The sequence below is a fragment of the Fringilla coelebs genome (assembly GCF_963513975.1).
Source record: "Fringilla coelebs genome assembly, chromosome: 1".
NCBI lineage: Eukaryota > Metazoa > Chordata > Aves > Passeriformes > Fringillidae > Fringilla > Fringilla coelebs.
In genome coordinates, this window is record NC_140028.1 from 1,001,453 (window position 1) to 1,022,291 (window position 20,839).

A 20,839-nucleotide genomic window follows, 5' to 3' on the forward strand; every position below is an offset into this window, starting at 1 on the left:
GGGTTCTTAGGAGAAATTTGGGGGGTCCATGAGGGGAAAATGGGGGGGACTGAGGGGGGAGGTTTGAGGGGATCTGGGGCTCATTTTGGGGGGCCCATGGGAAGGGGATTATGGCCTTTTGGAGGGGATTGTGTGTCCCTGTTTTTTGGGCTGATTTCTCTCTTTTTTTGGTGGCAATTCCTCCCTCATTTGGGCGTTTTCCTGCCTTTTTTTGAGGATTCATTTTACCTCTTTTAGGCATAATATCCCCTTTTTTTCTCCCAATTTCCCCTTTTTTCAACCCCATTTTCCCTTTTTTAGTGATGATTTTCTTTTCTTTTCCCAATTTCCCCTTTTTTCAACCCCATTTTCCCTTTTTTAGTGATGCTTTTCTTTTTCTTCCTCAATTTCCCCTTTTTTCAGCCCCATTTTCCCTTTCTTAGTGATGATTTTCATTTTCTTCCCCAATTTCCCCCTTTTTCAACCCCGTTTTCCCTTTGTTAGTGATGATTTTCTTCCCAATTTCTCCTTTTTTCAACCCCATTTTCCCTTTTTCAGTGATGATTTTCTTTTCCTTCCCCAATTTCCCCTTTTTTCAACCCCTTTTTCCCTTTGTTAGTGATGATTTTCTCTTTCCACCCCCAATTTCCCCTTTTTTCAACCCCATTTTCCCTTTTTAGTGATGATTTTCTTTTTTTTCCTTCCCCAATTTCCCCTTTTTTCAACCCCATTTTCCCTTTTTTAGCGATGATTTTCTCTTTCCACCCCCAATTTCCCCTTTCCACCCCCAATTCTCCATCTTTTCCACATTTTCCTCCCCCATCTCTTTTTTTCCCCTCACATTCTCCCTTTCCCCCCAATTTCCCATTTTCACCCCGATTTTCCATTTTTCAATTCTCCCTTTTTTCCCCCCGATTCCCCATTTCTCACCCCGATCTCTCTCCTCAGAGCCCCCCAGGACCCCCCAGGCGGATTTGGGGGATTTTGGGGGATTTTGGGGGCCATGTACGCCGTGTACAAGCAGACCCACCCTCCCACTGGGCTGGAATTTTCCCTTTATTGCCATTTCTTCTCGGCGGCCGAGCGGAACCTGGTGGTGGCCGGAACCTCGCAGCTCTTCGTCTATCGCCTCAACCACGAGCCTGAGGTGAGCCCACAGAAATGAACCCCAAAAAACTCAGCCCCAGGGATAAAAACCCCAAAAATCAACTCCAAAAATGAACCCCAAAAAAATGACCCCCCCAGGAGAAATACCCCAAAATCAACTCTGAAATAACTCCCAAAAATGAACCCCAAAAACCTCAGCCCCAGGGAAAATACCCCAAAAACAACTCTGAAATAACTCCCCAAAACCTGACCCTCCCCAGGAAAAACCAACCAAAAATCCTTTCCAAAATCACCCCCCAAAACCTGACCCACCCAGGAAAAAACCCAAGGTCAACTCCAAAATAACCCCAAAAATGAACCCCAAAAACCTCAGCCCCAGGGATAAAAACCCCAAAATCAACTCCAAAAATGAACCCCAAAAACCTCAGCCCCAGGGAAAATACCCCAAAATCAACTCCAAAAATGAACCCCAAAAACCTGACCCTCCTGGAAAAAAAATCCAAAATCAACTCCAAAATCACCCCAAAAATGAACCCCAAAAACATCACCTCCAGGGAAAATACCCCAAAAATCAACTCTGAAATAACTCCCAAAAATGAACCCCAAAAACCTCAGCCCCAGGAAAAAATACCCCAAAAATCAACTCCGAAATAACTCCCAAAAATGAACCCCAAAAACCTCAGCCCCAGGAAAAAATACCCCAAAAACCTGACCCACAGGGAAAATACCCCAAAAATCAACTCCAAAAATGAACCCCAAAAACTTGACTCCCCAGGAATAAAAACAACCAAAAATCAACTCCAAAATCACCCCCTAAAACCTGATCCTGAGGGAAAATACCCCCAAATCAACTCCAAAATCACCCCCAAAAACCTCATCCCCCTGGAAAAAAACAACCAAAAATCAACTCCAAAATCACCCCAAAAATGAACCCCAAAAACCTGACCCTCAGGAATAAAAACAATCAAAAATCTCTTCCTAAATAACCCCCAAAAACCTCATCCCCCTGGAAAAAAACCCAAAAATCAACTCCAAAAATGAACCCCAAAAACCTCAGCCCCTGGAAAAAAAATCCAAAATCAACTCCAAAATAACCCCAAAAATGAACCCCAAAAACCTCACCCCCCAGGAAAAAATACCCCAAAAATCAACTCTGAAATAACTCCCAAAAATGAACCCCAAAAACCTCACCCCCCAGGAAAAAATACCCCAAAAATCAACTCTGAAATAACTCCCAAAAATGAACCCCAAAAACCTCACCCCCCAGGGAAAAAATACCCCAAAAATCAACTCCAAAATAACCCCAAAAATGAACCCCAAAAACCTGACCCTCAGGAATAAAAACAATCAAAAATCTCTTCCTAAATAACCCCCAAAAACCTCATCCCCCTGGAAAAAAACCCAAAAATCAACTCCAAAAATGAACCCCAAAAACCTGACCCACAGGAAAAAACCCCAAAATCAACTCCAAAATCACCCCAAAAATGAACCCAAAAACCTCACCCCCAGGGGAAATACCCCAAAAATCAACTCTGAAATAACTCCCAAAAATGAACCCCAAAAACCTCAGCCCCAGGGAAAATACCCCAAAATCAACTCCGAAATCACCCCCAAAAACCTGACCCACAGGGAAAGTACCCCAAAATCAACTCCAAAATCACCCCCAAAAACCTGACCCCCCCCAGGAAAAAAACCCCAAAATCAACTCCAAAATCACCCCAAAAATGAACCCCAAAAACCTCAGCCCCAGGGAAAATACCCCAAAGTCAACTCCAAAAATGAACCCCAAAAACCTGACCCTCAGGAAAAACACCCCAAAGTCAACTCCAAAAATGAACCCCAAAAATGAACCCCAAAAACCTGACCCCCCAGGAATAATAACAACCAAAAATCAACTCCAAAATCACCCCCAAAAACCTGACCTTCCCCCCTGGAAAAAAACCAAAAATCAACTCCAAAATCACCCCAAAAATGAATCCCAAAAACCTCACCCCCAGGGAAAATACCCCAAAAATCAACTCCAAAAATGAACCCCCAAAACCCTGACCCCCCTGGAAAAAAAATCCAAAAATCAACTCCAAAATCACCCCAGAAATGAACCCCAAAAACCTCACCCCCCAGGGAAAATACCCCAAAGTCAACTCCAAAAATGAACCCCAAAAACCTGACCCTCAGGAAAAACACCCCAAAATCAACTCCAAAAATGAACCCCAAAAATGAACCCCAAAAACCTGACCTACAGGAAAAAACAATCAAAAATCCCTTCCAAAATCACCCCCAAAAACCTGACCCACCCAGGAAAAACAACCAAAAATCAACTCCTAAATAACCCCAAAAATGCACCCCAAATACTGACCCAAAAAAATCCCCAAAATGAGCCCCAAAACCTGACCCACTCACAAAAAACCCCTGAAAATCCTTTCCAAAATAACCCTCCAAAATGACCCCCCCAAAAATCCTCCAAAATAACCCCAAAAGTTATCCCCAGAAACTGCCCCCCCAAAAATCCCCCCCAAAAGTTACCCCCAGAAACTGCCCCCCCAAAAATCCACCCCCCAAATTTTCCTTCCCCCCCAAAAATCCAACCCCCAAATTTTCCTTCCCCCCCAAAATCCAACCCCAAATTTTCCTTCCCCCCCCCAAAATCCAACCCCAAATTTTCCTTCCCCCCAATTTCCCCCCAAATTTCCCCATTTCCCCCAATCCCCCCCAAATTTTCCCATTTTCACCAATTTCCCCCTCAAAATTTCCCCCCAAATTTCCCTCCCCCCTAAATTTCCCAATTCCCCCCCCAATTTTCCTCCCCAAATTTCCCCATTTTCACCCTAAATTTTCCCAATTTCCCCCTCAAATTTCCCAATTTTCCCCCAATTTCCCCCCCAAATTTCCCAATTTTCACCCCAAATTTCCCCATTTCCCCAATTTCCCCCTCAAATTTCCCAATTTTCCCCCAATTTCCCCCCAAATTTTCCAATTTTCCCCCCAAATTTTCCCATTTCTCCCGGTTTTCCTCCCCAAATTTTCCCATTTCCCCCCAAATTTCCCCATTTCCCAATTTTCACCCCAAATTTTCCCAATTTCCCCCCCAAATTTCCCCATTTCCCCAATTTTCCCCCTCAAATTTCCCAATTTTCCCCCAATTTTCCCCCAGATTTTCCCAATTTTTCACCCCAAATTTTCCCATTTCTCCCGGTTTTCCTCCCCAAATTTTCCCATTTCCCCCCAAATTTCCCGATTTTCCCCCCAAATTTTCCCAATTTTTCACCCCAAATTTCCCCATTTCTCCCGGTTTTCCTCCCCAAATTTTCCCATTTCCCCCCAAATTTCCCCATTTCCCAATTTTCACCCCATATTTTCCCCATTTCCCCCCCAAATTTCCCTATTTCCCCAATTTTCCCCCTCAAATTTCCCAATTTTCCCCCAGTTTCCCCCCAAAATTTTCCCAATTTTTCACCCCAAATTTCCCCATTTCTCCCAGTTTTTCTCCCCAAATTTTCCCTCAATTTCTCCCCAAATTTTCCCCATTTCCCCCTCAAATTTCCCAATTTTCCCCCAGTTTTTCACCCTAAATTTTCCCAATTTTTCTCCCCAAATTTTCCCCATTTCCCCCCCAAATTTCCCCTTTCTCCCCAATTTCCCCCCCAAATTTTCCCAATTTTTCACCCCAAATTTCCCCATTTCTCACGGTTTTCTCCCCAAATTTTCCCCATTTCCCACCCCAAAATTTCCACCTCAAAATTTCCCCATTTCCACCCAAATTTCCCCTCAATTTTCTCCCCAAAGTTTCCCCTTTTTCCTCAGTTTTTCCCCCAAATTTTCCCATTTCTCCTCCCATTTCCCCCCAAATTTCCCCTCAGTTTCCCCCCAAATTTTCCCCATTTCCCCCTCAAATTTCCCAATTTTCCCCCAATTTTCACCCCAAATTTCCCCATTTCTCTGGGTTTTTCTTCCCAAATTTTCCCCATTTCCCCCCCAAATTTCCCCTTTCCCCAAATTTCCCCCCAAATTTCCCAATTTTCCCCCAATTTTCCCCCCAAATTTTCCCATTTCTCCCAGTTTTTCTCCCTAAATTTTCCCCATTTCCCCCCAAAATTTCCCCATTTCCACCCCAAATTTCTTCTCAATTTCTCCCCAAATTTTCCCCATTTCCACCCCCAAATTTCCCCATTCCCCCAGTTTTCCCCCCAAAATTCCCCTCAATTTCTCCCCAAATTTTCCCATTTCTCCTCCCATTCCCCCCCCAAATTTCCCAATTTTCCCCCAATTTTCACCCCAAATTTCCCCATTTCTCTGGGTTTTTCTCCCCAAATTTTCCCCATTTCCCCCACAAATTTCCCCATTTCCCCATTTCCCCCCCCAAATTTCCCCCAATTTCCCCCCCAAATTTCCCAATTTTTCACCCCAAATTTCCCCATTTCTCCCAGTTTTTCTCCCCAAATTTTCCCCATTTCCCCCCCAAAATTTCCCCCTCAAAATTTCCCCATTTCCACCCCAAATTTCCCCTCAATTTTCCCATTTCTCCTCCCATTTCCCCCCAAATTTCCCCTCAGTTTCTACCCAAATTTTCCCCATTTCCCCTTCAAATTTCTCAATTTTCCCCCAATTTTTCACCCCAAATTATCCCAATTTTTCACTGCAAATTTCCCCATTTCTCCTACTTTTTCTCCCCAAATTTTCCCCATTTCCCCCCCAAATTTCCCCTCAATTTCTCCCCAAATTTCCCCTCAATTTCTCCCCAAATTTTTCCCATTTCCCCCTCAAATTTCCCAATTTTCCCCCAATTTTCACCCCAAATTTCCCCATTTCTCCCGGTTTTCCTCCCCAGATTTTCCCAATTTCCCCCCAAATTTTCCCCATTTCCCCCCAATTTCCCCCCAATTTCCCCCCAGATTTTTCTCTCTTTTCCCCCATTTTTCCCCAAACCCCCCAGATTTGGGCTCCGTGCTGGAATTTCCATTTTCTCTCTCAGGCCGCAGGAAAAGGCGACAGGAATGGGGGTGAGTGAGCCCAGCTGGGGAATTGGGGATTTTGGGGGGGATTTGGGAATTTTTTGGGGGGATTTTGGGAATTTTGGGCAGAATTTGGGAATTTTGTGCAGGATTTGGGAATTTTGGGGGAATTTTGGGGAATTTTGGGAATTTTTGGGCAGAATTTGGGAATTTTGGGGAATTTTGGGAATTTTTGGGCAGAATTTGGGAATTTTTTGGGAGAATTTGGGAATTTTGGGGGGATTTTGGGAATTTTTGGGCAGAATTTGGGAATTTTTTGGGGGGATTTTGGGAATTTTTGGGCAGAATTTGGGAATTTTTTGGGGGGATTTGGGGAATTTTTGGGCAGAATTTGGAAATTTTTTGGGGGGATTTAGGGAATTTTTGGGCAGAATTTGGGAATTTTTGGGGGGGATTTTGAGAATTTTTGGGGGATTTGGGAATTTTTTGGGGGAATTTGGGAATTCTGCTCTTTTTTCTGGCTGATTTCCCCTTTTGGGGGAGAATTCTCTCCTTTTTTGGGGCGATTTCCTCCTTTTTTCAGCATTCTCCCGTTTTTTGGGGTCATTTCCTCCGTTTTTTGGGGTGATCCTCTCATTTTTGGGGTGGCTCACTCCCTTTTTGTGATGATTTGTTCCCTTTTTTGGGATGATTCTCCCATTTTTGAGGTGAATTCTTCCATTTTTGGGGGGATTCTCTCTTTTGGGGCTGATCCCATTTTTGGGGTCATTTCCTCCCTTTTTTAGGGTGATTTTTTTCCTTTTTGGGTTGATTTTCCCCTTTTTGGGATAATTTCTCCCCTTTTTGGGTTGATTTCTCATTTTTTGGGATGATTTCTCCCCTTTTTGGGTTGATTTCTGCCCTTTTTGGGTTAATTTCCCCTTTTTTGGGAAGATTTCTCCCTTTTTTGGGTTGATTTTCCCCCTTTTTGGGTTGATTTCTCCCCTTTTTGGGTTGATTTCTCCCCTTTTTGGGTCAATTTTCCTCCTTTTGGGATTATTTCCCCCCCTTTTTGGGGCAATTTCCCTTTTTTGGGGGATTTCCTTCCTTTTTTGGGGCAGTTTCCTCATTTTTGAGTTGATTTTCTCCTTTTTGAGTTGATTTCCCTCCTTTTTTGGGACAATTCCCTTTTTTGGGTTGATTTCCCCCCATTTTAGGGTGATTTCCTCCCTTTTTGGGACAATTTCTCCCCTTTTTAGGGTGATTTCCTCCTTTTTGGGGACAGTTTTCTTTGTGGGTTGATTTTCTGCCCATTTGGGGTGATTTTCTTCCTTTTTGGGTTGATTTCTCCACTTTTTGGGTTGATTTTCCCCTTTTTGGGAAGATTTCTCCCCTTTTTGCATTGATTTTCCTCCTTTTTGGGATAATTTCTCCCCTTTTTGGGTTGATTTTCTCCTTTTTGGGATAATTTCTCCCCTTTTTTGGGATGATTTCTGCCCTTTTTGGGTTAATTTCCCCCCTTTTGGGAAGATTTCTCCTTTTTTGGGATGATTTCTGCCCTTTTTGGGGTGATTTCTCCCCTTTTTGGGATGATTTCTGCCCTTTTTGGGTCAATTTTCCTCCTTTTGGGATGATTTTCCCCCCTTTTTGGGGCAATTTCCCTTTTTGGGGGGATTTCCTTCCTTTTTTGGGGCAGTTTCCTCCTTTTTGAGTTGATTTTCTCCTTTTTGAGTTGATTTCCCTCCTTTTTTGGGACAATTTCCTTTTTTGGGTTGATTTCCCCCCATTTTAGGGTGATTTTCTTCCTTTTTGGGACAGTTTTCTTTTTGGGTTGATTTTCTGCCCTTTTGGGGTGATTTTCCCCCTTTTTGGGTTGATTTCCTCCCTTTTTTGAGGTGGATTCCCCTTTTTTGGGCTGATTCCCTCCTTTTTTGGGTTGATTTACTCCCATTTTTGGGGTGATTCCCTCATTTTTGGGTTGATTTCCCCCTTTTTGGGTTGACTTTCTCCCTTTTTAGGGTGATTTCCTTCTTTTTGATCGATTTCCCCATTTTTAGGGTGATTTCTCCCCTTTTTGGGACGATTTCTTTGCTTTTTGGGTTGATTTTCCCCCTTTTTAGGGTGAATTTCTCCTTTCTGTGTTGATTTCCCCCCATTTTTAGGACGACTCTCTCATTTTTAGGGCGATTTCTTCCACTTCTGGCACAATTTCTCCCCTTTTTGGGCTGATTTCCCCTTTTTTGGAGCCATTTCCCCCCTGCTCTCCCCCTCCCTGCCATTCCTACCCCATTTCCCAATTAATACAAAACCATCCAATTAATTTTCACTCCCAATCAACACAAAACCATCCAATAATTCCATTTCATTCCCTTGAACCACAAACACAACAAAAACCACCCACAAAATCCCCCCAATTCCGAAATTCTCCCTTTTGGGGGGTGCAGAACTTTGAGGAAACCCCCAAAAAATCCCCAAAATTTCAATTTTCTCTCTGCAGAGGGCAAAGGGCAGCGGGAGAAGGATTTTTCCCATTCTTGGGTTGATTTTCCCCATTTTTGGGTTGATTTTTCCCATTTTTGGGCTGATTTTTCCCATTTTTGGGCTGATTTTTCCCATTCTTGGGTTGATTTTCCCCATTTTTGGGTTGATTTTTCCCATTTTTGGGCTGATTTTTCCCATTTTTGGGTTGATTTTCCCCATTTTTGTGCTGATTTTTCCCATTTTTGGGTTGATTTTCCCCATTTTTGGGCTGATTTTTCCCATTTTTGGGTTGATTTTTCCCATTTTTGGGCTGATTTTTCCCATTTTTGGGCTGATTTTTCCCATTCTTGGGTTGATTTTCCCCATTTTTGGGCTGATTTTCCCCATTTTTGGGTTGATTTTCCCCTTGTTTAGGCTGATTTTCCCCATTTTTGGGCTGATTTTCCCCATTTTTGGGTCGATTTTCCCCATTTTTGGGTCGATTTTCCCCATTTTTGGGTCGATTTTCCCCATTTTTGGGTCGATTTTCCCCATTTTTGGGTCGATTTTCCCCATTTTTGGGCTGATTTTTCCTATTCTTGTGTTGATTTCTCCCATTCTTGGGTTGATTTTCCCCATTTTTGGGCTTATTTTTCCCATTTTTGGGCTGATTTTTCCCATTTTTGGGTCGATTTTCCCCATTTTTGGGCTGATTTTTCCCATTTTTGGGCTGATTTTCCCCATTTTTGAAACCATTTCCCCCCATTCCTCCCCCTGCTCTCCTCCTCTGTGACATTTCTCCCCAATTTCACTCCCAATCAACCCCAAAACCCCCCAATAATTCCATTTCATCCCCTTCAAACTCCAAAACAACCCAAAAAATCACCTCAAAAATCCCCATAATTTCAAATTTCTCCATTTTGGGGGGTACAAAACTTGAAGAAAACCCCGAAAAAACCCCAAAAATCTGAATTTTTAATTTTTTCCTTTCCAGAGGGCAAAGGGCAGAGGGAGAAGCTGGAGCTGGTGGCCTCATTCTCGTTTTTTGGGAATGTGATGTCCATGGCCAGCGTGCAGCTGGCTGGGGCCAAGAGGGACGCCCTGCTGCTCAGCTTCAAGGATGCCAAGGTAGGGGGGAACTGATTTTGGGGTGCTCTGGATGATTTTGTGGTGCTGTGGATGATTTTGGGGTGCTCTGGATAACTTTGGGGTGCTCTGGATGATTTTTGGGGTGCTGTAACTCAGTTTTAGGGTGCTATAACTCAGTTTTGGGGTGCTGTGCATAATTTTGGGGTGCTCTAACTGATTTTTGGGGTGCTGTAGATAATTTTGGGGTGCTCTAACCGATTTTTGGGGCGCTGTTCCCCCAGCTCTCGGTGGTGGAGCATGACCCCATTTTTGGGTGCTGTAACTCAGTTTTAGGGTGCTGTGGATAATTTTGGGGTGCTGTGGGTAACTTTGGGGTGCTGTAGATAATTTTGGGGTGCTCTAGCTGATTTTGGAGTGCTGTTTCCTCACCTCTCGGTGGTGGAGCACAATCCCATTCTGGGGTGCTGTGACTCAGTTTTAGGGTGCTGTGGATGATTTTGGGGTGCTGTGGGTAACTTTGGGGTGCTGTGGATGATTTTGGGGTGCTGTGGGTAACTTTGGGGTGCTGTGGATGATTTTGGGGTGCTGTAACTCAGTTATAGGGTGCTGTGGATAATTTTGGGGTGCTGTGGGTAACTTTGGGGTGCTCTGGATGATTTTGGGGTGCTGTGGATGATGTTGGGGTGCTGTAACTGATTTTTAGGGTGCTCTAACTGCTTTTTGGGGTGCTGTCCCCCCAGCTCTCAGTGGTGGAGCACAATCCCACTTTAGGGTGCTGTAACTCAGTTTTGGGGTGCTGTAATTCAATTTTGGGGTGCCATAGCTCATTTTTGAGGTGCTGTGGATGATTTTGAGGTGCTGTGGATGATTTTGGGGTGCTCTGGATGATTTTGGGGTGCTCTAACTGATTTTTGGGGTGCTGTAGATAACTTTGGGGTGCTGTGGATAATCTTGGGTTGCTGTGGATGATGTTGGGGTGCTCTGAAGGTTTTTGGGGTGCTCTGAAGGTTTTTGGGGTGCTCTAACTCATTTTTGGGGTGCTGTTCCCCCAGCTCTCGGTGGTGGAGCACGACCCCATTTTGGGGTGCTATAACTCAGTTTTAGGGTGCTGTGGGTAACTTTGGGGTGCTGTGGATGATTTTGGGGTGCTCTAACTGATTTTTGGGGTGCTGTGGGTAACTTTGGGGTGCTCTGGATAACTTTGGGGTGCTGTGGATGATTTTGGGGTGCTGTAACTCAATTTTAGGGTGCTATAACTCAGTTTTGGGGTGCTGTAGATAATTTTGGGGTGCTGTGGATGATTTTGGGGTGCTCTAACTGATTTTTGGGGTGCTGTGACTCATTTTTGGGGTGCTGTTTCCCCAGCTCTCGGTGGTGGAGCACGACCCCATTTTGGGATGCTGTAACTCAGTTTTGGGGTGCTGTGGGTAACTTTGGGGTGCTCTGGATAATCTTGGGGTGCTCTAACTGATTTTTGGGGTGCTGTGACTCATTTTTGGGGTGCTGTTTCCCAGCTCTCGGTGGTGGAGTACGACCCCGGCACGCACGACCTCAAGACTCTGTCCCTGCACTACTTCGAGGAGCCGGAGCTGAGGGTGAGCCTGGGACCCCAAAATCCCCAAATTTATCCCCAAAAAGGGTTTGGGGGTTCCCTCGAATCCCAAACACCCCAAAATCCTGAATTTATCCCCAAAATGGATTTGGGGGATCCCTCAAACCCCAAACACCCCAAAATCCCTGAATTTATCCCCAAAATGGATTTGGGGGATCCCTTAAACCCCAAACACCCCAAATCCCTGAATTTATCCCCAAAATGGATTTGGGGGATCCCTCAGATCCCAAACACCCCAAAATCCCTGAATTTATCCCTAAAGGGGATTTGGGGGATCCCTCAAACCCCAAACACCCCAAAATCCCTGAATTTATCCCCAAAATGGATTTGGGGGATCCCTCAGAACCCAAACTCCCTCAACTTCCCCCCAAAAGGGATTTGGGGGATCCCTCAAACCCCAAACACCCCAAAATCCCTGAATTTATCCCCAAAATGGATTTGGGGGATCCCTCAAACCCCAAACACCCCAAAATCCCTGAATTTATCCCCAAAATGGATTTGGGGGATCCCTCAAACCCCAAACACCCCAAAATCCCGGAATTTATCCCCAAAATGGATTTGGGGGATCCCTCAAACCCCAAACACCCCAAAATCCCTGAATTTATCCCCAAAATGGATTTGGGGGTTCCCCAGATCCCAGGGTCATCCCAGAACCCCAAATTCCCTGAATTTCCCCCCAGATTTTGGGGTTCCCTTAAATCCCAGGGTTCTCCAGCATCCCAAATTCCCAATTTTCTCTCCAAAAATGGATTTTGGGGTTCCCTAAAATCTCAGGGTGATCCCAAAATCCCTGAATTTCCCCCAGAAAGGGATTTTGGGGTTCCCCTGGGTGCATTTTGGGGTTCCCCAGATCCCAGGGTTATCCCAGAACCCCAAAATCCCTGAATTCCCCCCAGAAAAGGATTTTGGGGTTCCCTCAGATCCCAGGGTTATCCCCCAATCCCAAATTCCCTGAATTCCCCCATAAAAGGATTTTGGGGTTCCCCAGATCCCAGGGTTATCCCAGAACCCCAAAATCCCTGAATTTTGCCCCAAAATGGATTTTGGGGTTCCCCAGATCCCAGGGTCATCCCAGAACCCCCCAATTCCCTCATTCCCCCCCAGATTTTGGGGTTCCCTCAGATCCCAGGGTTCTCCAGCATCCCAAATTCCCAATTTTCTCCCCAAAAATGGATTTTGGGGTTCCCTAAAATCTCAGGGTGATCCCAAAATCCCTGAATTTCCCCCAGAAAGGGATTTTGGGGTTCCCCTGGGTGCATTTTGGGGTTCCCTCAGATGCCAGGGTTATCCCAGAACCCCAAAATCCTTTTCTGGGGGGAATTCAGGGATTTTGGGGTTCCCCAGATCCCAGGGTTATCCCCCAATCCCAAAATCCCTGAATTCCCCCCAGAAAAGGGTTTTGGGGTTCCCTCAGATCCCAGGGTTATCCCAGAACCCCAAAATCCCTGAAATTCCCCCCAGAAAGGGATTTTGGGGTTCCCCTGGGTGCATTTTGGGGTTCCCTCAGATCCCAGGGTTATCCCCCAATCCCAAATTCCCTGAATTTCCCCCAGGATGGATTTTGGGGTTCCCTGGCTCTGGGGTCTCTGCCACCATCCCAAAATCCCTGATTTTCCCCCAGGATGGATTTTGGGGTTCCAGAGCCCCCCCAAATTCCCATTTTTTCAGGATGGTTTTCTGCAGACCGTGCACATCCCCCCCTGTGTGTTTGTGGGGTCACTCTGGGATGGATTTTGGGGTTCCCAAATCCCATTTTTTCAGGATGGCTTCGTGCAGAATGGGGCTGTGGGATGGATTTTGGGGTTCCAGAGCCCCCCAAATCCCATTTTTCAGGATGGCTTCGTGCACAGTGGGGCTGTGGGATGGATTTTGGGGTTCCCAAATCCCATCTGGGGTTCCCAAATCCCATTTTTCAGGATGGCTTCGTGCAGATCCTGCCCACAGGGCTCTGGGATGGATTTTGGGGTTCCAGCCCCCCAAACCCCCGGTTTTTCAGGATGGCTTTGTGCCCACAGAGCTCTGGGATGGATTTTGGGGTTCCCAAATCCCATTTGGGGTTCCCAGATTCCCATTTTTCAGGATGGCTTCGTGCAGAATGGGGCTCTGGGATGGATTTTGGGGTTCCCAAATCCCATCTGAGGTTCCCAAACCCCCTGTTTTTCCAGGATGGCTTCGTGCAGAACGTGCACATGGGGCTCTGGGATGGATTTTGGGGTTCCAGCCCCCCAAACCCCCTGTATTTTCCAGGATGGCTTCGTGCAGAACGTGCACACGCCCCATGTGGCTTTGGGGTCACTCTGTGATGGATTTTAGGGTTCCAGCCCCCCCAAACCCCATGTTTTCCAGACAGCTTCGTGCAGAACATTCACAGAGGGATCTAGAATGGATTTTGGGGTTCCAGCCCCCCTAAACCCTCTGTGTTTTCCAGGATGGCTTCGTGCAGAACGTGCACACACCCCTGTGTGTTTGTGGGGTCACTCTGGGATGGATTTTGGGGTTCCAGCCCCCCCAAACCCCCTGTATTTTCCAGGATGGCTTCGTGCAGAACGTGCACACAGGGATCTAGGATGGATTTTGGGGTTCCAGCCCCCCTAAACCCCCTGTTTTTCCAGGATGGCTTCGTGCAGAACGTGCACACACCCCCGTGTGTTTGTGGGGTCACTCTGGGATGGATTTTGGGGTTCCAGCCCCCCTAAACCCCCCCTGTTTTCCAGGATGGCTTCATGCAGAACATTCACAGGGTGATCTAGGATGGACTTTGGGGTTCCAGCCCCCCAAACCCCATGTTTTCCAGGACAGCTTCATGCAGAACATTCACAGGGGGCTGTGGGATGGATTTTGGGGTTCCCAAATCCCATCTGAGGTTCCCAAACCCCCTGTTTTTCCAGGATGGCTTCGTGCAGAATGTGCACACTCTCTGTGTGTTTGTGGGGTCCCTCTGGGATGGATTTTGGGGTTCCAGCCCCCCCAAACCCCTCGTTTTTTCCAGGATGGCTTCGTGCAGAACGTGCACACAGGGCTGTGGGATGGATTTTGGGGTTCCAGCCCCCCAAACCCCCTGTATTTTCCAGGATGGCTTCGTGCAGAACGTGCACACAGGGCTGTGGGATGGATTTTGGGGTTCCAGCCCCCCCAAACCCCCGTGTTTTCCAGGATGGCTTCGTGCAGAACGTGCACACACCCCTGTGTGTTTGTGGGGTCACTCTGGGATGGATTTTGGGGTTCCAGCCCCCCTAAACCCCTCGTTTTTTCCAGGATGGCTTCGTGCAGAACGTGCACACGCCGCGCGTGCGCGTGGACCCCGACGGGCGCTGCGCGGTGATGCTGATCTACGGCACCCGCCTGGTGGTGCTGCCCTTCCGCCGCGACTCCCTGGCCGACGAGCACGAGGGGCTGGTGGGAGAGGGGTGAGAGAGACCCCCCAGACCCCCCTTGGGCACCCCAAAACCCGGGCAGCCCCCCCTGAACCCCCCTCATCTCCGCAGGCAGAAGTCGAGTTTCCTGCCCAGCTACATCGTCGACGTGCGGGAGCTGGACGAGAAACTGCTCAACATCATCGACATGCAGTTCCTGCATGGCTACTATGAGCCCACCCTGCTGATCCTCTTCGAGCCCAACCAGACCTGGCCTGGGTCAGTTTTGGGGTTCCAGGGGGATTTCAGGGGGTTTGGGGTGTTTTGGGGGGGTTTCAGGGGCTTTGGGGTGGTTTCAGAGGGTCCCAGCCCATGCAGTTCCTGCATGGCTACTATGAGCCCACCCTGCTCATCCTCTTCGAGCCCAACCAGACCTGGCCCGGGTCAGTTTTGGGGTTCCAGGGGGATTTCAGGGGGTTTTGGGGCATTTTGGGGGAGTTTCAGGGGGTTTTGAGGGGGTTTCAGGGGGTTTTGGTGGTCCCAGCCCATGCAGTTCCCCCATGGCTACCATGAGCCCACCCTGCTCATCCTCTTCGAGCCCAACCAGAGCTGGCCCGGGTCAGTTTTGGGGTTCCAGGGGGATTTCAGGGGGTTTGGGGTGTTTTGGGGGGGTTTCAGGGGCTTTGGGGTGGTTTCAGAGGGTCCCAGCCCATGCAGTTCCCCCATGGCTGCTCTGGTCCCACCCTGCTGATCCTCTTCGAGCCCAACCAGAGCTGGCCCGGGTCAGTTTTGGGGTTCCAGGGGGATTTCAGGGGGTTTTGGGGCATTTTGGGGGAGTTTCAGGGGGTTTTGAGGGGGTTTCAGGGGGTTTTGAGGGGGTTTCAGGGGGTTTTGGTGGTCCCAGCCCGTGCAGTTCCCCCATGGCTGCCGTGAGCCCACCCTGCTCATCCTCTTGGAGCCCAACCAGAGCTGGCCCGGGGCAGTTTTGGGATCCCAGGGAGATTTGGGGCACTTTTGGGGTGTTTTGGGCAGGTTTCAGGGGGATTTGGGGTAGTTTGGGGGGTTTCAGGGGGTTTTAGGGTGCCCTGGGGGGGGTTTCAGGGTGTCCCAGCCCATGCAGTTCCCCCATGGCTGCTGTGGTCCCACCCTGCTCATCCTCCTGGAGCCCAACCAGAGCTGGCCCGGGGCAGCTTTTGCGTTTGGGGGGGGTTTTGGGGCATTTTAGGGCGTTTTGGGAGGGGTCAGGCTGTGTCTGTCACCCCCCCAGGTGACACAGAGGTGACAGAGGTGTCCCCACAGGAGGGTGGCAGTCCCACTGGGGGGGTCAGGCTGTGTCTGTGACCCCCAGGTGACACAGAGGTGACAGAGGTGTCCCCACAGGAGGGTGGCAGTGCCATGTGAGGGGTCAGGCTGTGTCTGTGACCCCCAGGTGACACAGAGGTGACAGAGGTGTCCCCACAGGAGGGTGGCAGTGCGACAGGACACCTGCAGCATCGTGGCCATCTCGCTGAACATCCTGCAGCGCGTCCACCCCGTGATCTGGTCCCTGAGCTCGCTGCCCTTCGACTGCACCCAGGCACTGCCCGTGCCCAAACCCATCGGTCAGTGACAGGGACACAGTGACAGGGACACAGTGACACAGTGACACAGTGACAGTGACACAGTGACAGTGACAGTGACACAGTGACAGTGACACAGTGACACAGTGACACAGTGACAGGGACACAGTGACAGGGACACAGTGACACAGTGACAGTGACACAGTGACAGTGACACAGTGACACAGTGACACAGTGACACAGTGACAGTGACACAGTGACACAGTGACAGTGACACAGTGACAGTGACACAGTGACACAGTGACACAGTGACACAGTGACACAGTGACAGTGATCTGGTCCCTGAGCTCGCTGCCCTTCGACTGCACCCAGGCACTGCCCGTGCCCAAACCCATCGGTCAGTGACAGGGACAGGGACACAGTGACACAGTGACACAGTGACACAGTGACACAGTGACACAGTGACACAGTGACACTGATCTGGTCCCTGAGCTCGCTGCCCTTCGACTGCACCCAGGCACTGCCCGTGCCCAAACCCATCGGTCAGTGACAGGGACAGGGACACAGTGACACAGTGACACAGTGACACAGTGACACAGTGACACAGTGACACAGTGACACTGATCTGGTCCCTGAGCTCGCTGCCCTTCGACTGCACCCAGGCACTGCCCGTGCCCAAACCCATCGGTCAGTGACAGGGACAGGGACACAGTGACACAGTGACACAGTGACACAGTGACACAGTGACACAGTGACACAGTGACACTGATCTGGTCCCTGAGCTCGCTGCCCTTCGACTGCACCCAGGCACTGCCCGTGCCCAAACCCATCGGTCAGTGACAGGGACAGTGACAGTGACACAGTGACAGTGACAGTGACACAGTGACACAGTGACACAGACACAGTGACAGTGACACAGTGACACAGTGACACAGACACAGTGACACAGTGACAGTGACACAGTGACAGTGACACAGTGACACAGTGACACAGTGACAGTGACAGTGACACAGTGACAGTGACAGTGACACAGTGACACAGTGACACAGTGACACAGTGACACAGTGACACAGTGACAGTGACACAGTGACAGTGACACAGTGACACAGTGACAGTGACACAGTGACACAGTGACACAGTGACACAGTGACAGTGATCTGGTCCCTGAGCTCGCTGCCCTTCGACTGCACCCAGGCACTGCCCGTGCCCAAACCCATCGGTCAGTGACAGGGACACAGTGACAGGGACACAGTGACAGTGACAGTGACACAGTGACACAGTGACAGTGACACAGTGACAGTGACACAGTGACAGTGACACAGTGACAGTGACAGTGACACAGTGACAGTGACACAGTGACAGTGACACAGTGACAGTGACAGTGACACAGTGACAGTGACACAGTGACAGTGACACAGTGACAGTGACAGTGACAGTGACACAGTGACAGTGACACAGTGACACAGTGACACAGTGACACAGTGACAGTGACACAGTGACAGTGACACAGTGACACAGTGACAGTGACACAGTGACACAGTGACAGTGACACAGTGACAGTGACAGTGACACAGTGACAGTGACACAGTGACAGTGACACAGTGACACAGGGACAGTGACACAGTGACAGTGACACAGTGACAGTGACACAGTGACAGTGACAGTGACACAGTGACAGTGACAGTGACACAGTGACAGGGACAGTGACACAGTGACAGTGACACAGTGACAGTGACACAGTGACAGTGACACAGTGACACAGTGACAGTGACACAGTGACAGTGACACAGTGACACAGTGACAGTGACAGTGACAGTGACACAGTGACACAGTGACACAGTGACAGGGACAGGGACACAGTGACAGTGACACAGTGACAGTGACACAGTGACAGTGACACAGTGACACAGTGACAGTGACAGTGACAGTGACACAGTGACAGTGACACAGTGACAGGGACAGGGACACAGTGACAGTGACACAGTGACAGTGACACAGTGACAGTGACACAGTGACACAGTGACAGTGACACAGTGACACAGTGACACAGTGACACAGTGACAGTGACACAGTGACACAGTGACACAGTGACACAGGGACAGTGACACAGGGACAGGGACAGGGACACAGTGACAGTGACACAGTGACAGTGACACAGTGACAGTGACACAGTGACAGTGACAGTGACACAGTGACAGTGACACAGTGACAGTGACACAGTGACAGTGACAGTGACACAGTGACACAGTGACACAGTGACAGTGACAGTGATGCAGTGACAGTGACACAGTGACAGTGACACAGTGACACAGGGACAGTGACACAGGGACAGGGACACAGTGACAGTGACACAGTGACAGTGACACAGTGACACAGTGACAGTGACACAGTGACACAGTGACAGTGACACAGGGACAGTGACACAGTGACAGTGACAGGGACACAGTGACAGTGACAGTGACACAGTGACACAGTGACACAGTGACACAGTGACACAGTGACAGTGACACAGTGACACAGTGACAGTGACACAGTGACAGTGACACAGTGACAGTGACACAGTGACACAGTGACAGTGACACAGTGACAGTGACACAGTGACACAGTGACACAGTGACAGTGACAGTGACACAGTGACACAGTGACAGTGACACAGTGACAGTGACACAGTGACAGTGACACAGTGACACAGTGACACAGTGACAGTGACACAGTGACAGTGACAGTGACACAGTGACAGTGACACAGTGACAGTGACAGTGACACAGTGACAGTGACAGTGACACAGTGACACAGGGACAGTGACACAGTGACACAGTGACAGTGACACAGTGACACAGTGACACAGTGACACAGTGACACAGTGACAGTGACAGTGACACAGTGACACAGTGACAGTGACACAGTGACAGTGACACAGTGATCTGGTCCATGAGCTCGCTGTCCTCGCTGACCATGACGTTGTCCCCATGTCACAAGGGGTGTGGTGATGGTGACCATGCTGCTGTCCCCATGACACCAATGTCCCCATGTCACAGGAGTGGGGTGACAATGACACTGACACTGTCCCCAATGTCCCCAATGTCCCCATGTCCCAGGGGGTGTGGTGACACTGACACTGTCCCCATGTCCCAGGGGGTGTGGTGATAGTGTGATGATGGTGACACTGTCCCCATCCATGTCCCCAATGTCCCCGGGGGTGTGTTGATGGTTTGGTGACACTGACACTGTCCCCATGTCCCAGGGGGTGTGGTGACACTGTCCCCAATGTCCCCATGTCCCAGGGGGTGTGGTGATGGTGTGGTGACACTGACACTGTCCCCAATGTCCCCAATGTCCCCGTGTCCCAGGGGGTGTGGTGATGGTGTGGTGACACTGACACTGTCCCCAATGTCCCCATGTCCCAGGGGGTGTGGTGATGGTGTGATGATGGTGACACTGACACTGTCCCCAATGTCCCCAATGTCCCCATGTCCCAGGGGGTGTGGTGATGGTGTGATGATGGTGACACTGACACTGTCCCCAATGTCCCCAATGTCCCCAATGTCCCCAATGTCCCCGTGTCCCAGGGGGTGTGGTGACACTGACACTGTCCCCAATGTCCCCATGTCCCAGGGGGTGTGGTGATGGTGTGATGATGGTGACACTGACACTGTCCCCAATGTCCCCAATGTCCCCATGTCCCAGGGGGTGTGGTGATGGTGTGATGGTGGTGACACTGACACTGTCCCCAATGTCCCCAATGTCCCCAATGTCCCCAATGTCCCCGTGTCCCAGGGGGTGTGGTGACACTGACACTGTCCCCAATGTCCCCATGTCCCAGGGGGTGTGGTGATGGTGTGATGATGGTGACACTGACACTGTCCCCAATGTCCCCATGTCCCAGGGGGTGTGGTGATGGTGTGATGATGGTGACACTGTCCCCAATGTCCCCATGTCCCAGGGGGTGTGGTGATGGTGTGATGATGGTGACACTGTCCCCGTGTCCCCAATGTCCCCAGTGTCCCCGTGTCCCAGGGGGTGTGGTGATGGTGTGATGGTGGTGACACTGACACTGTCCCCAATGTCCCCAATGTCCCCGTGTCCCAGGGGGTGTGATGATGGTGACACTGACACTGTCCCCAATGTCCCCAATGTCCCCAATGTCCCCGTGTCCCAGGGGGTGTGGTGACACTGTCCCCAATGTCCCCAATGTCCCCAATGTCCCCATGTCCCAGGGGGTGTGGTGATCTTCGCCGTGAACTCGCTGCTGTACCTGAACCAGAGCGTGCCCCCGTACGGGGTGGCCCTGAACAGCCTCACCTGCGGCACCACCGTCTTCCCGCTGCGTAAGGACACACCTGGCACTGGCACTGTCCCTGTCCCCTGTCCCTGATCCTGTCCCTGTCCCCTCTCACTGTCCCTGATCCTGTCCCTGTCCCCTGTCACTGTCCCTGTGTCCTGTCACTGTCCCCGATCCCGTTCCCTGTCCCTGTCCCTGTCCCCGTACGGGGTGGCCCTGAACAGCCTCACCTGCGGCACCACCGTCTTCCCGCTGCGTAAGGACACACCTGGCACTGCCACTGTCCCCTGTCCCTGTCACTGTCCCTGTCCCCTGTCCCTAATCCTGTCACTGTCCCTGATCCCATTCCCTGTCCCTGATCCTGTCCCCTGTCCCTGTCCCCGTACGGGGTGGCGCTGAACAGCCTCACCTGCGGCACCACCGTCTTCCTGCTGCATAAGGACACACCTGGCACTGGCACTGTTCCCTGT

At 49.7% G+C, this 20,839-nt stretch overlaps 1 protein-coding gene across 1 annotated transcript in view; it reads left to right on the forward strand.

The window, feature by feature from the left end:
- The first annotated feature begins 935 nt into the window (after nt 1-935).
- The window catches only part of CPSF1 (cleavage and polyadenylation specific factor 1), an 84,184-nt gene continuing 64,280 nt past the window's right edge, over nt 936-20,839 (forward strand). Inside the window, exons 1-8 of the mRNA XM_084215346.1 lie at nt 936-1,126; nt 6,017-6,083; nt 9,469-9,602; nt 11,078-11,158; nt 14,431-14,582; nt 14,661-14,807; nt 15,990-16,129; nt 20,305-20,415. Coding sequence (XP_084071472.1) covers nt 983-1,126; nt 6,017-6,083; nt 9,469-9,602; nt 11,078-11,158; nt 14,431-14,582; nt 14,661-14,807; nt 15,990-16,129; nt 20,305-20,415 — 976 coding nt within the window. The 5' untranslated portion in view covers nt 936-982. The remainder of the gene's footprint in view (nt 1,127-6,016; nt 6,084-9,468; nt 9,603-11,077; nt 11,159-14,430; nt 14,583-14,660; nt 14,808-15,989; nt 16,130-20,304; nt 20,416-20,839) is intronic.